Below are 15,774 nucleotides of genomic sequence, written 5' to 3'. Positions count from 1 at the left end.
TGTACTCAGATGCCCTTGGTCCTTAAGGGGTTAATATTACCATATAGCTCTCATGGATGCACATTCTCCTGTCATAAAATAATAAGGACATCAGATTATGGTTGTTAGGCTATGAGATCACAAGATAATATAGAGCCAGCATGCAGTTTGTTATCCTCAATGCTGATAGGATTCTACATCAGAAACAGCTCTGTCTTGTGTGTAGTAAAGGGCAGCAGATGAACTTCCATGGCAATTGTTAAGCTGCAAGCGAAGGAAGAGCTGTACTACAGAAGCTTTCTCAATTATGCAGCCTTCTTCATTCTGCTGGTGTTTGCAGATGCATAAGCTATTATAACTGAGCCGAAACATGTCCAGGGAGGAAAAGAAAAGCATTGCTATCAGCAAAGAGGAGGGCACTGGAGCTCAAATACTACATGGTTTCATCCATGCCAGATAAAGTTGGGAGGCAATCTCTTCTAAAGGATTGTGATTAAAAAACACGGCAGACTTGTTTGGGTCTACAAAGAGAGTGCAAAATTTCAGTATGGAATGCTAACTCTCTTTTTGTATTGTGATTTTTGTGAAATCTGGAGGAGATAATTTTTTAACATACTGAAGTTTGTCTTTAAATACAAGAAGATGGCTACATATTGGAATTGTTTCATACTGGGCTTGATGGCTGCATTAAAAGAATTCATTGTAAAAGCTGAGGTAAGAAAACATTTGTTATGTGAATATATATATATATATATATATATATATATATATATATATATATATATGTGTGTGTGTGTATAGTAATAACCATATGCATTGTATCTACTGTAGTGCATACACAATTTTAACTGATTATTGCTCGGTGACTTCTATGTTTTTCTTTTTAATTTCCTACATTTTTATAATTCAGTTATTTACTCTCTAATATTTTATAATTACTGAAGTCGATCCCTAAAGCCTTTTTACATTGAGAACTATTAAGGAAATGTAATATTTATTGCATGTTTGCCATATACACTTTTTTTATGAATAAGTAGTGTATGTGAATGAGTGACATGAGTAAAATGTTCATTTCATTGACAAACTATTCTGTTAAAATACTCTAGGGGGAGCCAACATACTGTGAAAGGAATACTTTTCATCTGTACTGTACTTTTACTTAAGGCCCCTTTCACACTATAAAAATTCATCCGTAATGAACGTCCGTCATAAAAACCTTGAAAATCGTCCGTTAAACGGCCGTTAGAAAATCCCATTTCAGTCTATGGGATTTTTCTAATAGCCGTTTTAACCCGTTATCGCCCGTTATTAATAATGGCCTTTATTTTGTGACGGGTGAATGAACGGAAGAAATAGTGCATTGACTATTTCTCCCGTTACAATTGCCTGTCACAAAATAACGGCGATAACGGGTTAAAACGGCTATTAGAAAAATCCCAAAGACTATAATGGCATTTTCTAAGGGTTGTAAGGGATTTTCTAAAGGCCGTTTAACGGACGATTTTCAAGATTTTTATGACGGACGTTCATTAAGGATGAATTTTTATAGTGTGAAAGGGGCCTAAGTGTTACTTAACCCCTTAAGGACCCGGGTTTTTTCCGTTTTTGCACTTTTGTTTTTTCCGCCTTACCTTTAAAAAATCATAACTCTTTCAATTTTGCACCTATAAATCCATATGATGGCTTATTTTTGCGCCACCAATTCTACTTTGTAATGACGTCAGTCATTTTACCCAAAAATCTACGGCAAAACGGTAAAAAAAAAATCATTGTGAGACAAAATAAAAAAATGACACCTTATCTTTATTCTGTAGGTCCATACGATTAAAATGATACCCTACTTATATAGGTTTGATTTTGTCGTACTTATGGAAAAAATCATAACTACATGCAGGAAAATTAATACGTTTAAAATTGTCATCTTCTGACCCCTATAACTTTTTTAGTTTTCCGCGTATGGGGCGGTATGAGTTCTCATTTTGTGCGCCGTGATCTGAAGTTTTTAGTGGTATCATTTTTGCATTGATAGGACTTATTTTTATTCATTTTTTCATGATATAAAAAGCGACCAAAAATGCACTATTTTGGACTTTGGAATTTTGTTTGCGCGTACGCCATTGACCGTGCAATTTAATTAAAGATATATTTTTATATTTCCGCACGCGGCGATACCACATATGTTTATTTTGATTTTTATTTACACTTTTTTTTATGGGAAAAGGGGGGCGATTCAAACTTTTATTAGGGGAGGGGTTAAATGATCTTTATTCACTTTTTTCACTTTTTTTTTTTTGCAATGTTATAGCTCCCATAGGGACCTATAACACTGCACAAACTGATCTTTTACATTGATCACTGGTTTCTCATAAGAAACCACTGATCTATGATTCTGCCACTTGACTGTTCATGCCTGGATCTCAGGCACTGAGCAGTCATTCGGCGATCGGACAGAATGGAGGCAGATAGGGACCCTCCGGCTGTCTCATAAGTTGTTCAGGATGCCGCGATTTTGCCGTGGCAATCCCGAACAGTTCCCTGAGCTAACCAGCAGGGTTTTACTTTCACTTTAGACGTGGCGTTCAACTTTGAACGCCGCGTCTAAAAGGTTAATAGCGCGCGGCACCGCGATCAGTGCTGCATATTTTTAGCCACAGGCCCGACCCGCTATGGACCCGCGTTATGGAACGGAAGTGGACTCATGACGTACAGTTACTTCATTGGTCCTAAAGGGGTTAAATGGGCACTGTCAGATATAAAAACTTTTGATATATTGTAAAGCATGCAAAACTAATAGTATTACAGTACAGTATTACAGTATTTCATAGTGAAAAAAGCCAGTCAAAAAACTGCCTCCTAGGATACATACCAGCCTGGCTGTGTCCACTCGTCATCACCTATGTTATGGACCCACTTCATGATTGACAGGTCTGCAGCTCTAAAGTTGCTGTGATTGGCTCCCTCACTGTCTGTGTTTACTTCACAGTCTCCTCATGTGAGGAGAAGGGGGGAGGGGCGGGAGTACACTGCTGTCTGTGGGCAGATGATGACAGAAGCTGGTGACTGAAGATGGGGACTGAATGGAGTATTAAGTGTCCCTGCATGTATATATGTGTGTGTGGATATATACTGTATGTATGTTTGTAAAGCTGTGTTGTCTAGGTATGTGCATGTGTATGAATAAATGAAGTATGTGCGTGTGTGTGTATCTAATACAGGGTGACTACAATCATATGCCTCCAGCCGTTGCAAAACTACAACTCCCAGCATACCTGCACAGCCAAATGATGTGTGGGTATGTTGAGAGTTGTAGTTTTGCAACAGTAGGAGGAACACAGCCTGCAGCAACATTGCTGTAAATCTGAGTTTTACCAATCAAATGCCTCCAGCTGTTGCAAAACTACAACTCAAAGGATGTGTGGGCAAGCTGTGCTGTAAGCACACACAGTGTGTGTGTGTGTATAGCATAAAACCAGAAAGGAAATGGTTACGGATGCTCACTCCTGAGACCAGTGACTGAGGAGAATGAGGGAGGAGGATGGGGAGTAGTTATCTCCTGAGGCGACACGGTCCCCTGCTTCTGGTCAACAACATTAACCCCTTAAGGACGCAGCTCATTTTCACCTTAAGGACACAGTCCTTTTTTGCAATTCTGACCACTTTCACATTATGCATTAATAACTCTAAGATGCTTTTACCCATTATTCTGATATAGTTTTTACGTGACATATTCTACTTTATTCTAGTGGTAAATTTTTGTTGTTACTTGCATTCTTGCTTGGTGAAAAATCCCAAAATTTCATGAAGATTTTTAAAATTTAGCATTTTTCTAACTTTGAAACTCTCTGCTTGTAAGGAAAATAGATATTCCAAATACATTTTATATTGATTCACAAATACAATATGTCCACTTTATGTTGGCATCATAAAATGGACATATTTTAACTTTTTGAAAAAAATTAGAGGGCTTCAAAGTAGAGCAGCAATTTTCAAAATTTTCATGAAAATTGCAAAATCTGAAGGGACAGTTGTTACAGAACTACAACTCCCAGCATGTCTGGGCAGTCTAGGCATGCTGAGAGTTGTAGTTTTGCAACATCTGGAGGGCTACCGTTTGGGCACCACTGTAATAGTGGTCTCCAAACTGTGACCCTCCAGATGTTGCAAAACTACAACTCCCAGCATGCCCAGACAGCCTTTGGCTGTCTGGGCATGCTGGGAGTTGCAGTTTGGCACTTATAGTACACACCGTGGGCTAGACCATAGATAAAACAATGTCCATGTTTAAAGACCCAGCAGGGTAGTAACTCACGATTAGGCTGATCATTTTCCAAATCTTTCGAGATTTATTTTCATTTTCAAAGAAGTAGAAATCTTCATAACAAAGTGGAGCAAAGCTTGTAACAGACACAGAGCTCAGATTTTCCGTCTGCTCGACACCTCGGACGCGACAGCGTTACGGGGGCATGCCCCCATAGTCATGCATGACTAAGGGGGCACGCCCCCGAAACGCCGTCGCGTCCGAGGTTTCTTTAAGGACTCAGGATTTCTCTGAGAGAAGTATAGGTTATAGACATATAAATGTCCCGATGCCGGCTGGCAGGAGGTGGATCCTCTGTGCCAGAGAGGGATTGGCGTGGACCGTGCTAGTGGACCGGTTCTAAGTCACTACTGGTGTTCACCAGAGCCCGCCGCAAAGCGGAATGGTCTTTCTGCGGCGGTAGTAACCAGGTCGTATCCACTAGCAACGGCTCAACCTCTCTGACTGCTGAAGATAGGCGCGGTACAAGGGAGTAGACAAAAGCAAGGTCGGACGTAGCAGAAGGTCGGGGCAGGCAGCAAGGATCGTAGTCAGGGGCAACGGCAGGAGGTCTGGAACACAGGCTAGGAACACACAAGGAAACGCTTTCACTGGCACGATGGCAACAAGATCCGGCGAGGGAGTGCAGGGGAAGTGAGGTATACATAGGGAGTGCACAGGTGAACACACTAATTAGAACCACTGCGCCAATCAGCGGCGCAGTGGCCCTTTAAATCGCAGAGACCCGGTGCGCGCGCGCCCTAGGGAGCGGGGCCGCGCGCACCGGGACAGGACCGACTGAGAGCGAGTCAGGTACGGGAGCCGGGGTGCGCATCGCGAGCGGGCGCCACCCGCATCGCGAATCGCATCCCGGCTGGAGGCGGTATCGCAGCGCACCCGGTCAGTGGATCTGACGGGGGCGCTGCAGTAGCAAGAGTGTAGCGAGCGCTCCGGGGAGGAGCGGGGACCCGGAGCGCTCGGCGTAACAGTACCCCCCCTCTTGGGTCTCCCCCTCTTCTTAGAGCCTGAGAACCTGAGGACCAGACTTTTGTCTAGGATATTGTCCTCAGGTTCCCAGGATCTCTCTTCAGGACCACAGCCCTCCCAATCGACTAAAAAAAAGGTTTTCCCTCTGACCTTCTTGGAGGCCAGTATCTCCTTTACGGAGAAGAGCCGGAAACAGGAGTGGGAGAAACAAGTTTGGGAGAGAAACGGTTGATGATGAGTGGTTTAAGAAGAGAAACGTGAAAGGCATTAGGAATACGAAGAGAAGGAGGAAGAAGAAGTTTATAAGAGACAGGATTAATCTGGCACAAAATTTTGAAAGGACCAAGATAGCGTGGTCCCAATTTGTAGCTGGGAACACGGAAGCGGACATATTTAGCGGAGAGCCATACCTTGTCTCCGGGAGAAAAAATGGGGGGAGCTCTTCTTTTCTTATCAGCAAACTTCTTCATGCATGATGAAGCCTGTAAGAGAGAATTTTGGGTCTCTTTCCATATGGTGGAAAGATCACGAGTTATTTCATCCACAGCGGGCAAACCAGAGGGCAAGGGAGTAGGGAGGGGGGGAAGAGGGTGACGGCCGTACACCACGAAAAATGGGGATTTGGAAGAAGATTCAGAGACTCTGAAGTTGTACGAGAATTCGGCCCATGGTAGAAGATCTGCCCAGTCATCCTGGCGGGAAGAAACAAAATGCCGTAAATAATCACCCAGGACTTGGTTAATTCTTTCTACTTGCCCATTGGATTGAGGATGATAAGCAGAAGAAAAGTTTAATTTAATCTTGAGTTGTTTACAGAGAGCCCTCCAGAATTTTGACACGAATTGGACGCCTCTATCCGAGACGATCTGCGTGGGCAACCCGTGAAGACGAAAAATGTGTACAAAAAATTGTTTTGCCAACTGAGGCGCTGAAGGAAGACCAGGAAGAGGAATAAAATGTGCCATCTTGGAAAATCGATCAACGACCACCCAAACATTAGTGTTGCCACGGGATGGGGGTAAGTCTGTAATAAAGTCCATACCAATCAGAGACCAAGGCTGTTCGGGGACAGGCAGAGGATGAAGAAGACCAGCAGGCTTCTGGCGAGGAGTCTTATCCCGGGCGCAGACAGTGCAGGCCCGCACAAAATCAACAACATCCGTCTCCAGAGTCGGCCACCAATAGAAACGAGAGATGAGTTGCAAGGATTTCTTGATGCCCGCATGGCCTGCGAGATGGGAGAAGTGACCCCATTTGAGGATTCCGAGGCGTTGGCGTGGAGAGACGAAGGTCTTCCCTGGAGGAGTTTGCCTGATGGAGGCTGGAGAAGTGGAGATCAGGCAGTCAGGAGGAATGATGTGTTGCGGAGAGAGCTCTACTTCCGAGGCATCCGAGGAACGAGAGAGAGCATCGGCCCTAATGTTCTTATCGGCAGGGCGAAAGTGAATTTCAAAATTAAACCTGGCAAAGAACAGAGACCACCTGGCCTGGCGAGGATTCAGCCGTTGGGCAGACTGGAGATAGGAGAGATTCTTGTGATCGGTGTAAATAATAACTGGAAATTTTGATCCCTCCAGCAGATGCCTCCATTCCTCAAGTGCTAATTTAATGGCCAGTAGCTCTCGATCCCCGATGGAGTAGTTCCTCTCCGCCGGAGAGAAGGTCCTAGAAAAAAACCCACAAGTAACAGCATGCCCGGAAGAATTTTTTTGTAGAAGAACCGCTCCAGCTCCTACTGAGGAGGCATCAACCTCCAATAGGAAGGGTTTAGATGGGTCAGGTCTGGAGAGCACGGGAGCAGAAGAAAAGGCAGACTTGAGCCGTTTAAAGGCGTCTTCCGCTTGAGGAGGCCATGACTTAGGATTGGCATTCTTCTTGGTTAAAGCCACGATAGGAGCCACAATGGTGGAAAAATGTGGAATAAATTGTCTGTAATAATTGGCGAACCCCAAAAAACGTTGGATAGCACGGAGTCCGGAGGGGCGTGGCCAATCTAAGACGGCAGAGAGTTTGTCTGGATCCATTTGTAGTCCCTGGCCAGAGACCAAGTATCCTAGGAAAGGAAGAGATTGACATTCAAACAGACATTTCTCCATTTTGGCATAAAGTTGATTGTCACGAAGTCTCTGAAGAACCATGCGGACATGCTGGCGGTGTTCTTCTAGGTTGGCAGAAAAAATCAGAATATCGTCCAGATACACAACAACACAGGAATATAAGAGATCACGAAAAATTTCATTAACAAAGTCTTGGAAGACAGCAGGGGCGTTGCACAGGCCAAAGGGCATGACCAGATACTCAAAGTGTCCATCTCTAGTGTTAAATGCCGTTTTCCATTCATCCCCCTCCCTGATGCGGATGAGATTATAAGCACCTCTTAAGTCCAGTTTGGTAAAGATGTGGGCACCTTGGAGGCGATCAAAGAGTTCAGAGATAAGAGGTAGGGGGTAGCGGTTCTTTACCGTGATTTTATTAAGTCCGCGGTAGTCAATGCAAGGACGTAGGGAGCCATCTTTTTTGGACACAAAGAAAAATCCAGCTCCGGCAGGAGAGGAGGATTTGCGGATAAAGCCCTTTTTTAAATTCTCCTGGATGTACTCGGACATAGCAAGAGTCTCTGGGGCGGACAGAGGATAAATTCTGCCCCGGGGTGGAGTAGTGCCCGGGAGGAGGTCAATAGGACAGTCATAAGGCCTGTGAGGAGGTAGAGTGTCAGCTTGTTTTTTGCAAAATACGTCAGCATAGTCCAAATAGGCCTTAGGGAGACCGGTTACCGGGGGAACCACAGGGTCACGGCAGGGAGTACTGGGAACCGGTTTAAGGCAGTCCTTGAAACAAGAGGTACCCCAGCTCTTAATCTCCCCTGTGGACCAATCCAGGGTTGGGGAATGGTGTTGAAGCCATGGTAGTCCAAGGAGAATTTCGGAAGTGCAATTGGGGAGGACCAAAAACTCAATTTTTTCGTGATGAGGTCCGATGCACATTAGGAGGGGCTCCGTGCGGTAACGTATGGTACAGTCCAATCTTTCATTGTTAACACAATTGATGTAGAGGGGTCTGGCGAGACTGGTCACCGGGATGTTGAACCTGTTGATGAGAGAGGCCAAGATAAAATTTCCTGCAGATCCGGAATCCAAGAAGGCCATAGTAGAGAAGGAGAAGGTAGAGGCAGATATCCGCACAGGCACAGTAAGACGTGGAGAAGCAGAGTTGACATCAAGGACTGTCTCACCTTTGTGCGGAGTCAGCGTACGTCTTTCCAGGCGGGGAGGACGGATAGGACAATCCTTCAGGAAGTGTTCGGTACCGGCACAGTACAGGCAGAGATTCTCCATGCGGCGTCGTGTCCTCTCTTGAGGTCTCAGGCGAGACCGGTCAACTTGCATAGCCTCCACGGCGGGAGGCACAGGAACGGATTGCAGAAGACCAGAGGAGAGAGGAGCCGGGGAGAAAAAACGCCTCGTGCGAACAAAGTCCATATCCTGGCGGAGCTCCTGACGCCTTTCGGAAAAACGCATGTCAATGCGAGTGGCTAGATGAATGAGTTCATGAAGGTTAGCAGGAATTTCTCGTGCGGCCAGAACATCTTTAATGTTGCTGGATAGGCCTTTTTTAAAGGTCGCGCAGAGGGCCTCATTATTCCAGGATAGTTCTGAAGCAAGAGTACGGAATTGTACAGCGTACTCGCCAACGGAAGAATTACCCTGGACCAGGTTCAGCAGGGCAGTCTCAGCAGAAGAGGCTCGGGCAGGTTCCTCAAAGACACTTCGAATTTCCGAGAAGAAGGAGTGTACAGAGGCAGTGACGGGGTCATTGCGGTCCCAGAGCGGTGTGGCCCATGACAGAGCTTTTCCAGACAGAAGGCTGACTACGAAAGCCACCTTAGACCTTTCAGTAGGAAACTGGTCCGACATCATCTCCAAGTTCAGGGAACATTGTGAAAGGAAGCCACGGCAAAACTTAGAGTCCCCATCAAATTTATCCGGCAAGGATAGTCGTAGGCCTGAGGCGGCCACTCGCTGCGGAGGAGGTGCAGGAGCTGGCGGAGGAGATGATTGCTGAAGCTGTGGTAGTAGCTGCTGTAGCATCACGGTCAGTTGAGACAGCTGGTGGCCTTGTTGCGCTATCTGTTGTGACTGCTGGGCGACCACCGTGGTGAGGTCGGCGAAAACTGGCAGAGGAACTTCAGCGGGATCCATGGCCGGATCTACTGTCACGATGCCGGCTGGCAGGAGGTGGATCCTCTGTGCCAGAGAGGGATTGGCGTGGACCGTGCTAGTGGACCGGTTCTAAGTCACTACTGGTGTTCACCAGAGCCCGCCGCAAAGCGGGATGGTCTTGCTGCGGCGGTAGTAACCAGGTCGTATCCACTAGCAACGGCTCAACCTCTCTGACTGCTGAAGATAGGCGCGGTACAAGGGAGTAGACAAAAGCAAGGTCGGACGTAGCAGAAGGTCGGGGCAGGCAGCAAGGATCGTAGTCAGGGGCAACGGCAGGAGGTCTGGAACACAGGCTAGGAACACACAAGGAAACGCTTTCACTGGCACGATGGCAACAAGATCCGACGAGGGAGTGCAGGGGAAGTGAGGTATACATAGGGAGTGCACAGGTGAACACACTAATTAGAACCGCTGCGCCAATCAGCGGCGCAGTGGCCCTTTAAATCGCAGAGACCCGGCGCGCGCGCGCCCTAGGGAGCGGGGCCGCGCGCGCCGGGACAGGACCGACGGAGAGCGAGTCAGGTACGGGAGCCGGGGTGCGCATCGCGAGCGGGCGCCACCCGCATCGCGAATCGCATCCCGGCTGGAGGCGGTATCGCAGCGCACCCGGTCAGTGGATCTGACGGGGGCGCTGCAGTAGCGAGAGTGTAGCGAGCGCTCCGGGGAGGAGCGGGGACCCGGAGCGCTCGGCGTAACAATAAAAATGATATTTACAAGATCAGGATGAGATACTGAGCAACATATAATAGTTTTTTTTTTTTTTTTTTGCGTGATCTGACAGGTAAGCTTTAAGTGTTTTAGTATCAGAGTCATGATTTGTCAACAACTAGCTGAGTACCTGGCGCTGCCCATTTTTTCCTACCATATCCTTGTGGGGAGAAAAAATAACAAAGGAGAAAACTTTTGTCCTTATATGCTGTCCCTAAATCCTGACCACATATCCCCTCCTCATATTCTGACCTCATATCCTTTCCTCATTTTTTGTTCTCACATATCAACCCCATATCCCATCCCTATATCCTGTCCTCATATCCCAACCTCATATCCCGTCCTCATATCCTGTCCCTATATTCCATCCCTATATCCCGTCCTCATATCCTGACCTCATATCCCCACCTCATATTCTGTCCTCATAGCTGATCCTCATATCCCGTCCCTGTATCCTGTCCTCATATCCTAACCTCATCCCATCCTCATATCCCTTCCTCATATCACATCCTCATATCCCGTCCTCATATCCCATCCTCATATCCTGACATCATATCCCATCCTCATATCCCATCCTCATATCCTGACCTCATACCCTGACCTCACATCCGTCCACATATCCCGTCCTCTTTACTGTCCCCATAGATAATCCTCATTTCTAACCCTCATATCCAGTCCTCAGGTGGGGCTGTGTTGTGGTAAAGATATTGTAAGATAAAAATTAAAGGTGTGTGGGTTAAAATGTGGGCATGTCTTTGTGAGATGGGACATGGCAGGCAGGGAGGGTGTGGTTTGCCAGCCAGACCGACACATTCACCAGGAGATGCAGAGCGGAGCTTGTGGAGTAAGGCACCAGAAGTCCTATATACTTGCATGGGACATGAAACAAAAAACCCATCCTTCACATATGGGGGCAGGTTAGGGGTTAATTTAACTATTATATATTTTTATTTGACATATAAGTAACATGTGACCAAGTATTATCAAAATATTTCCAGCCGTACGGAAGTTATGAAGTTACATATATGGTATTTCCCTTAGACTTGTATGGGACTTTAACCCCTTAAGGACGCAGGGTTTTTCCATTTTTGCATTTTCATTTTTTCCTCATCATCTTCTAAACATCATAACGCTTTCAATTTTTCACATAAAATTCCATATGATGGCTTATTTTTTGCTCCACCAATTTTACTTTGCAGTGACATTAGTCATTTTACCAAAATATCCACGGCAAAATGTATAAAAAAAATTCATTGTGAGACAAAATTGAAGAAAAAATGCCATTTTGTAAATTTTGGGGGCTTCCGTTTCTATGCAGTGCCTTTTTCAGTAAAAATGACACCTTACCTTTATTCTGTAGGTCCATACGGTTAAAATGATATTCTACTTATATAGGTTTGATTTTGTCGTACCTCTGAAATAAATCATAACTACATGCAGGAAAATGTATACGTTAAAAATTCTCATCTTCTGACCCCTATAACTTTTTTATTTTTCCGCATATGGGCCGGTATGGGGGCAAATTTTTTGTGCCATTATCTGAAGTTTTTATTGGTACCATTTTTATATTGATCAGACTTTTTGATCACTTTTTATTCATTTTTTCATGATATAAAAAGTGACCAAACATACGCTATTTTGGAACTTGGATTTTTTTTGTGCATACACCATTGACTGTGCGGTTTAATTAATGATATATTTTTATAATTCAGACATTTCCACATGTGGCGATACCACATATGTTTTTTTGTTTACAATTTTATTTTATTTTTTATGGGAAAAGGGGGCTGATTCAAACTTTTAATAGGGAAGGGGTTAAATGACCTTTTATTAACTTTTTTTAATCACTTTTTTTATTTTTATTTTTTGCAGTGTTAAAGCTCCCATAGTGGGCTATAACAATGCACACACTGATCTTTTGCACAGATCCCTGCAAAGCCATAGCTTTGCATGGATCAGTGTTATAGGCGGTCGATTGCTCAAGCCTGTATCTCAGGTTTGGAGCAATCAAACACTGATCGGACACGACGGAGCAAAATGAGGGGACTTCCGCTCGCGTCCTAGCTGATCAGGTCATCCGGATCAGCCCGACTGAGCTGCCGGGAAGCTTTCCCTTTCATTTTAGACGCGGCGATCAACTTTGACCGCCGCGTCTAAAGGGTTAATAGCGCACGGCACAACGATTGGTGCCGCACGCTATTAGCCCAGGATCCCGGCTATCATTAGCCCCCGGGACCGACCCAGTATGATGCAGGGTCACTGCGTTACCCTGTTTTAAATACTGGGCGTAGGGCGTACAGGTATGCCTTGCGTCCTTAAGAGTTTAAATAAAAACCCGACTCTTGCAAATAGGGATGAGTAAGGGTTAAATCCCCTATCTTATGTTTGTTGTTGACATATAAGTAATATGTGTGCCAAGTTTCATGCTAACATCTTTAGTGGTTTGGAAGTGATGCTGGAACATAAACACACACAAAAATTTGATTTACAACGAATGTGAATATCGCCACAAATGTGCATATCGCTACATTAAACTTCATTTAGTGCGGTCCAGGCTCCAGGGCATCTAAAATGGCGGATCCACGTGTGAGGACATGGGTAGAGATGAGCGAATCAAAGTTGACAAACCCGAATTAGTTACGAATTTCATGAAAAATTCGATTCGCAACAAATACGAATATCGCCACAATTCTATTGGTGAATCGCTTCATTAAACTCCATTTTACAGCGCTCCAGGCTATTAGAGACCTAAGATGGCGGATCCACATGTGAGTACATGGGGCAGGGGATTATGGGAGCGCGGGAAACAGCGGCGGGAATCAAGGTAGGCGGGATAACCCTGAATCACATATCAGATGCAGCCTATCAGTGTTCACTGACCCCTGTGATGTCACAGCCCTATATAATCGGCGGCCATCTTCCCTCTGGTCATTTCTCCTATGCACGAGATAGGGAAAGGAAGTGACTGCAAGTCTGTGTGCTGATCACATACAACGGCGTTATACAGCATATATGCAGGGGTGACATCAGCATCAGGGAAAGACACAGGGCACAGTGTTGCTGCAGTTCTGACCGAGAACGATTCTAGCAAAACCTCGTATTCTCCTCACTCAATATAGCAGGCATAGGGGTGCTGCATAGCAGTCACCTGCGTCATAGATCTCACAGCTGTTTTACCTGTATGGAACATCTAATCTCCTCTTTTTTCAGCCCAATTGAGTTTTTTCTGTTGCTCCACAAATCTGATTCTCACAATTGTGTGACAGAGTGCAATTTAGGGTTTAATCCCTGTAAAAAAAAAAAAAAAAAAACTGTGGTGCTGCCCAGTTGGGTCCTGCTGCTGTTCAGAAATAAGTCATATTAGTGTGGACTTTAGTGCCTTTTTACCATTTTTCACCTGTTACTCTGTCTCTGTGCTAAATTCACACGTTATACACCTGCCGGTGTATGAAAGAAAAAAAAAAGTTTTTCCTGCGTACAAATACTCTTTTTCAGTGGCCTTATCATTGCAAAGGGCCTACATACAAGCACATAGCGTACCATATACTACCTTTTTTTTCTGTCTCTGTGCTAAATTCAGTGTTATACCACACGTTATACACCTGCCAGTGTATTAAAGAAAAGAAAAGTTTTTCCTGCGTACAAATATGCTTTTTCAGTGGCCTTATCATTGCAAAGGGCCTAAATACAAGCAAATAGCATACCATATACTACCTTTTTTTCTGTCTCTGTGCTAAATTCAGTGTTATACCACACGTTATACACCTGCCGGTGTATTAAAGAAAAAAAAAAAGGTTTTCCTGCGTACAAATACGCTTAACAGTGCCCTCATCATTGCAAAGGGCCTACATACAAGCAAGCAGTGTACTATTTAGTACCTGTATTTCTGTCTCTGTGCTAAATTCCGTGCTATTCCACACATTAGTATACACCGGCTGGTGTATACAACAAAAAAAATAGTTTTTTTCTGCGTATAAATACGCTTAACAGTGCGCTCATCATTGCAAAGGGCATACATACAACCAAGTAGTGTACTATTTACTACCTGTTATTCTGTCTCTGTGCTAAATTCAGTGCTATTCCACACATTAGTATACACCTGCTGGTGTATTAAAAAACAAAAAACAAAAAAAAGTGTTTTTTTCTGCGTAGAAATATGCATACCAGTGTGCTCATCATTGCAAAGGGGATACATACAACAAAGGAGTGTACTATTTAGTAACTGTTATTCTGTCTAGGGCCTATATACTTTGAAAGGACAGCCGTAAGTAATCGCCTGCTGCTGTTCTATACCCTCATAAATGCACTAAGTATGTCAGGCAGGAAAGTGCCAGGACGTGCAGAGAGAAGGGGCAGAGGCCTACATACGTCAGGCAGAGTTGGCAGCAGACTTGGGGCGAGTGGAGTCACAGCAATAGGCCTGAGCTCCCGTTAACACCCAGCGGTCGTGTCGTCGAACCATCTCTCCTCATCAATTGGTTTTCACACTCATCCCCTTCATCACAAGTGACATCTCACAACCCCAGTCAAGAGTCTGTGGGTTCCTCAGTCACAACCCTCAGTTGGCATGGCCCGGGAGCAGTCCCCATAATCCCATTGCCTTTGTTGTATGCTGTTCCCTCTCCCAAAGAAGTATCTCATGCTTTGGGTTCAGCTCCACTATTTAGTGAGGACGATGTAATAGAGAACAGTCAGCAGCTAATGGGCAGCCAAGAATGTGAGGAGACATGCGTCGCTTGCTCCGCAAGGCGGGCAAGTAGTGATGCAGAGAGTGACGTGGGAGGCGGTGTTTAAATTGTTCAGGGTCCTGAGACCGACACTGTTGTGGAACACGAGGAGGACATCGGTGACGTGCACACATCTTTTGATGATGATGAAGCCGATCGCAATTGGGAGCCGGGTGCAGAAGCCGGGGCCTCATCATCATCAGGAGAAGAGATTTGCTCTTTGTCTATGAGGCAGCAAGGTGGTAGCACAGTTGGCAATCAGCGTGGTGGTGGCAGTAGTGGAAATTCAGGAGCCAAATGTGCCAGGGGGAGACCCCCTGCTTCGCGGCAAGCTACCATTCAGGGAGGTAGTGGAACAGGGGTTCCTGGAGATGGCACCAATAGCAGTGAAATAGTGCGGACTGCGGGTGGGAAAATCAGCTACTCTGCGGTGTGGTTGCTCTTCATAAAGAATCCGGAGGACCTTAGCGTAGTCACATGCAAAATCTGTCAGCAGAAAGTGAAGCGTGGCCAGGGTCCCAATCTCGGTACCACGGTCCTGCGTCAACACATGATTCGCCACTATAAAGCGGCCTGGGGTAACTGTGGCTCCGATGTAGTGGTCCAGCCTGCCGCATCACCCAGTGGCCATCCGCTCCCTCCGTCATCCAGCCAAGGCTTCACCACCTCAGCCGAAGGGAGCATTGTGTCAAACCCTCCTTCTGGTGCTCCTGCTTCTTCCGCTTTTTGTCAGCCATTCCGCCAACAATCGATCGGCGAAGCCATGTCCAAGAGACAACAGTATGTGCCCACTCGTCCAACGGTGCAGAAGTTGAATGTGCTCCTGTCCAAGTTGCTGGTGTTGCAGTCCCTCCCT

At 45.5% G+C, this 15,774-nt stretch overlaps 1 protein-coding gene across 3 annotated transcripts in view; it reads left to right on the top strand.

Annotated features, from left to right (window-relative positions):
• Nucleotides 1-244: 244 nt before the first annotated feature.
• Nucleotides 245-15,774, top strand: part of PTH2R (parathyroid hormone 2 receptor) — a 525,422-nt gene continuing 509,892 nt past the window's right edge. For all 3 annotated transcript variants that reach the window (XM_056535219.1, XM_056535218.1, XM_056535217.1), the window contains exon 1: nt 245-693. Coding sequence is in view for 2 of the 3 variants with exons in the window: in XM_056535218.1 (XP_056391193.1) it covers nt 622-693 (72 nt within the window). In the remaining variant the exon portion in view is untranslated. The remainder of the gene's footprint in view (nt 694-15,774) is intronic.

This window comes from Hyla sarda, chromosome 8 (assembly GCF_029499605.1).
Source record: "Hyla sarda isolate aHylSar1 chromosome 8, aHylSar1.hap1, whole genome shotgun sequence".
Taxonomy (NCBI): domain Eukaryota; kingdom Metazoa; phylum Chordata; class Amphibia; order Anura; family Hylidae; genus Hyla; species Hyla sarda.
This window is presented reverse-complemented; position numbering and strand designations above follow the sequence as displayed.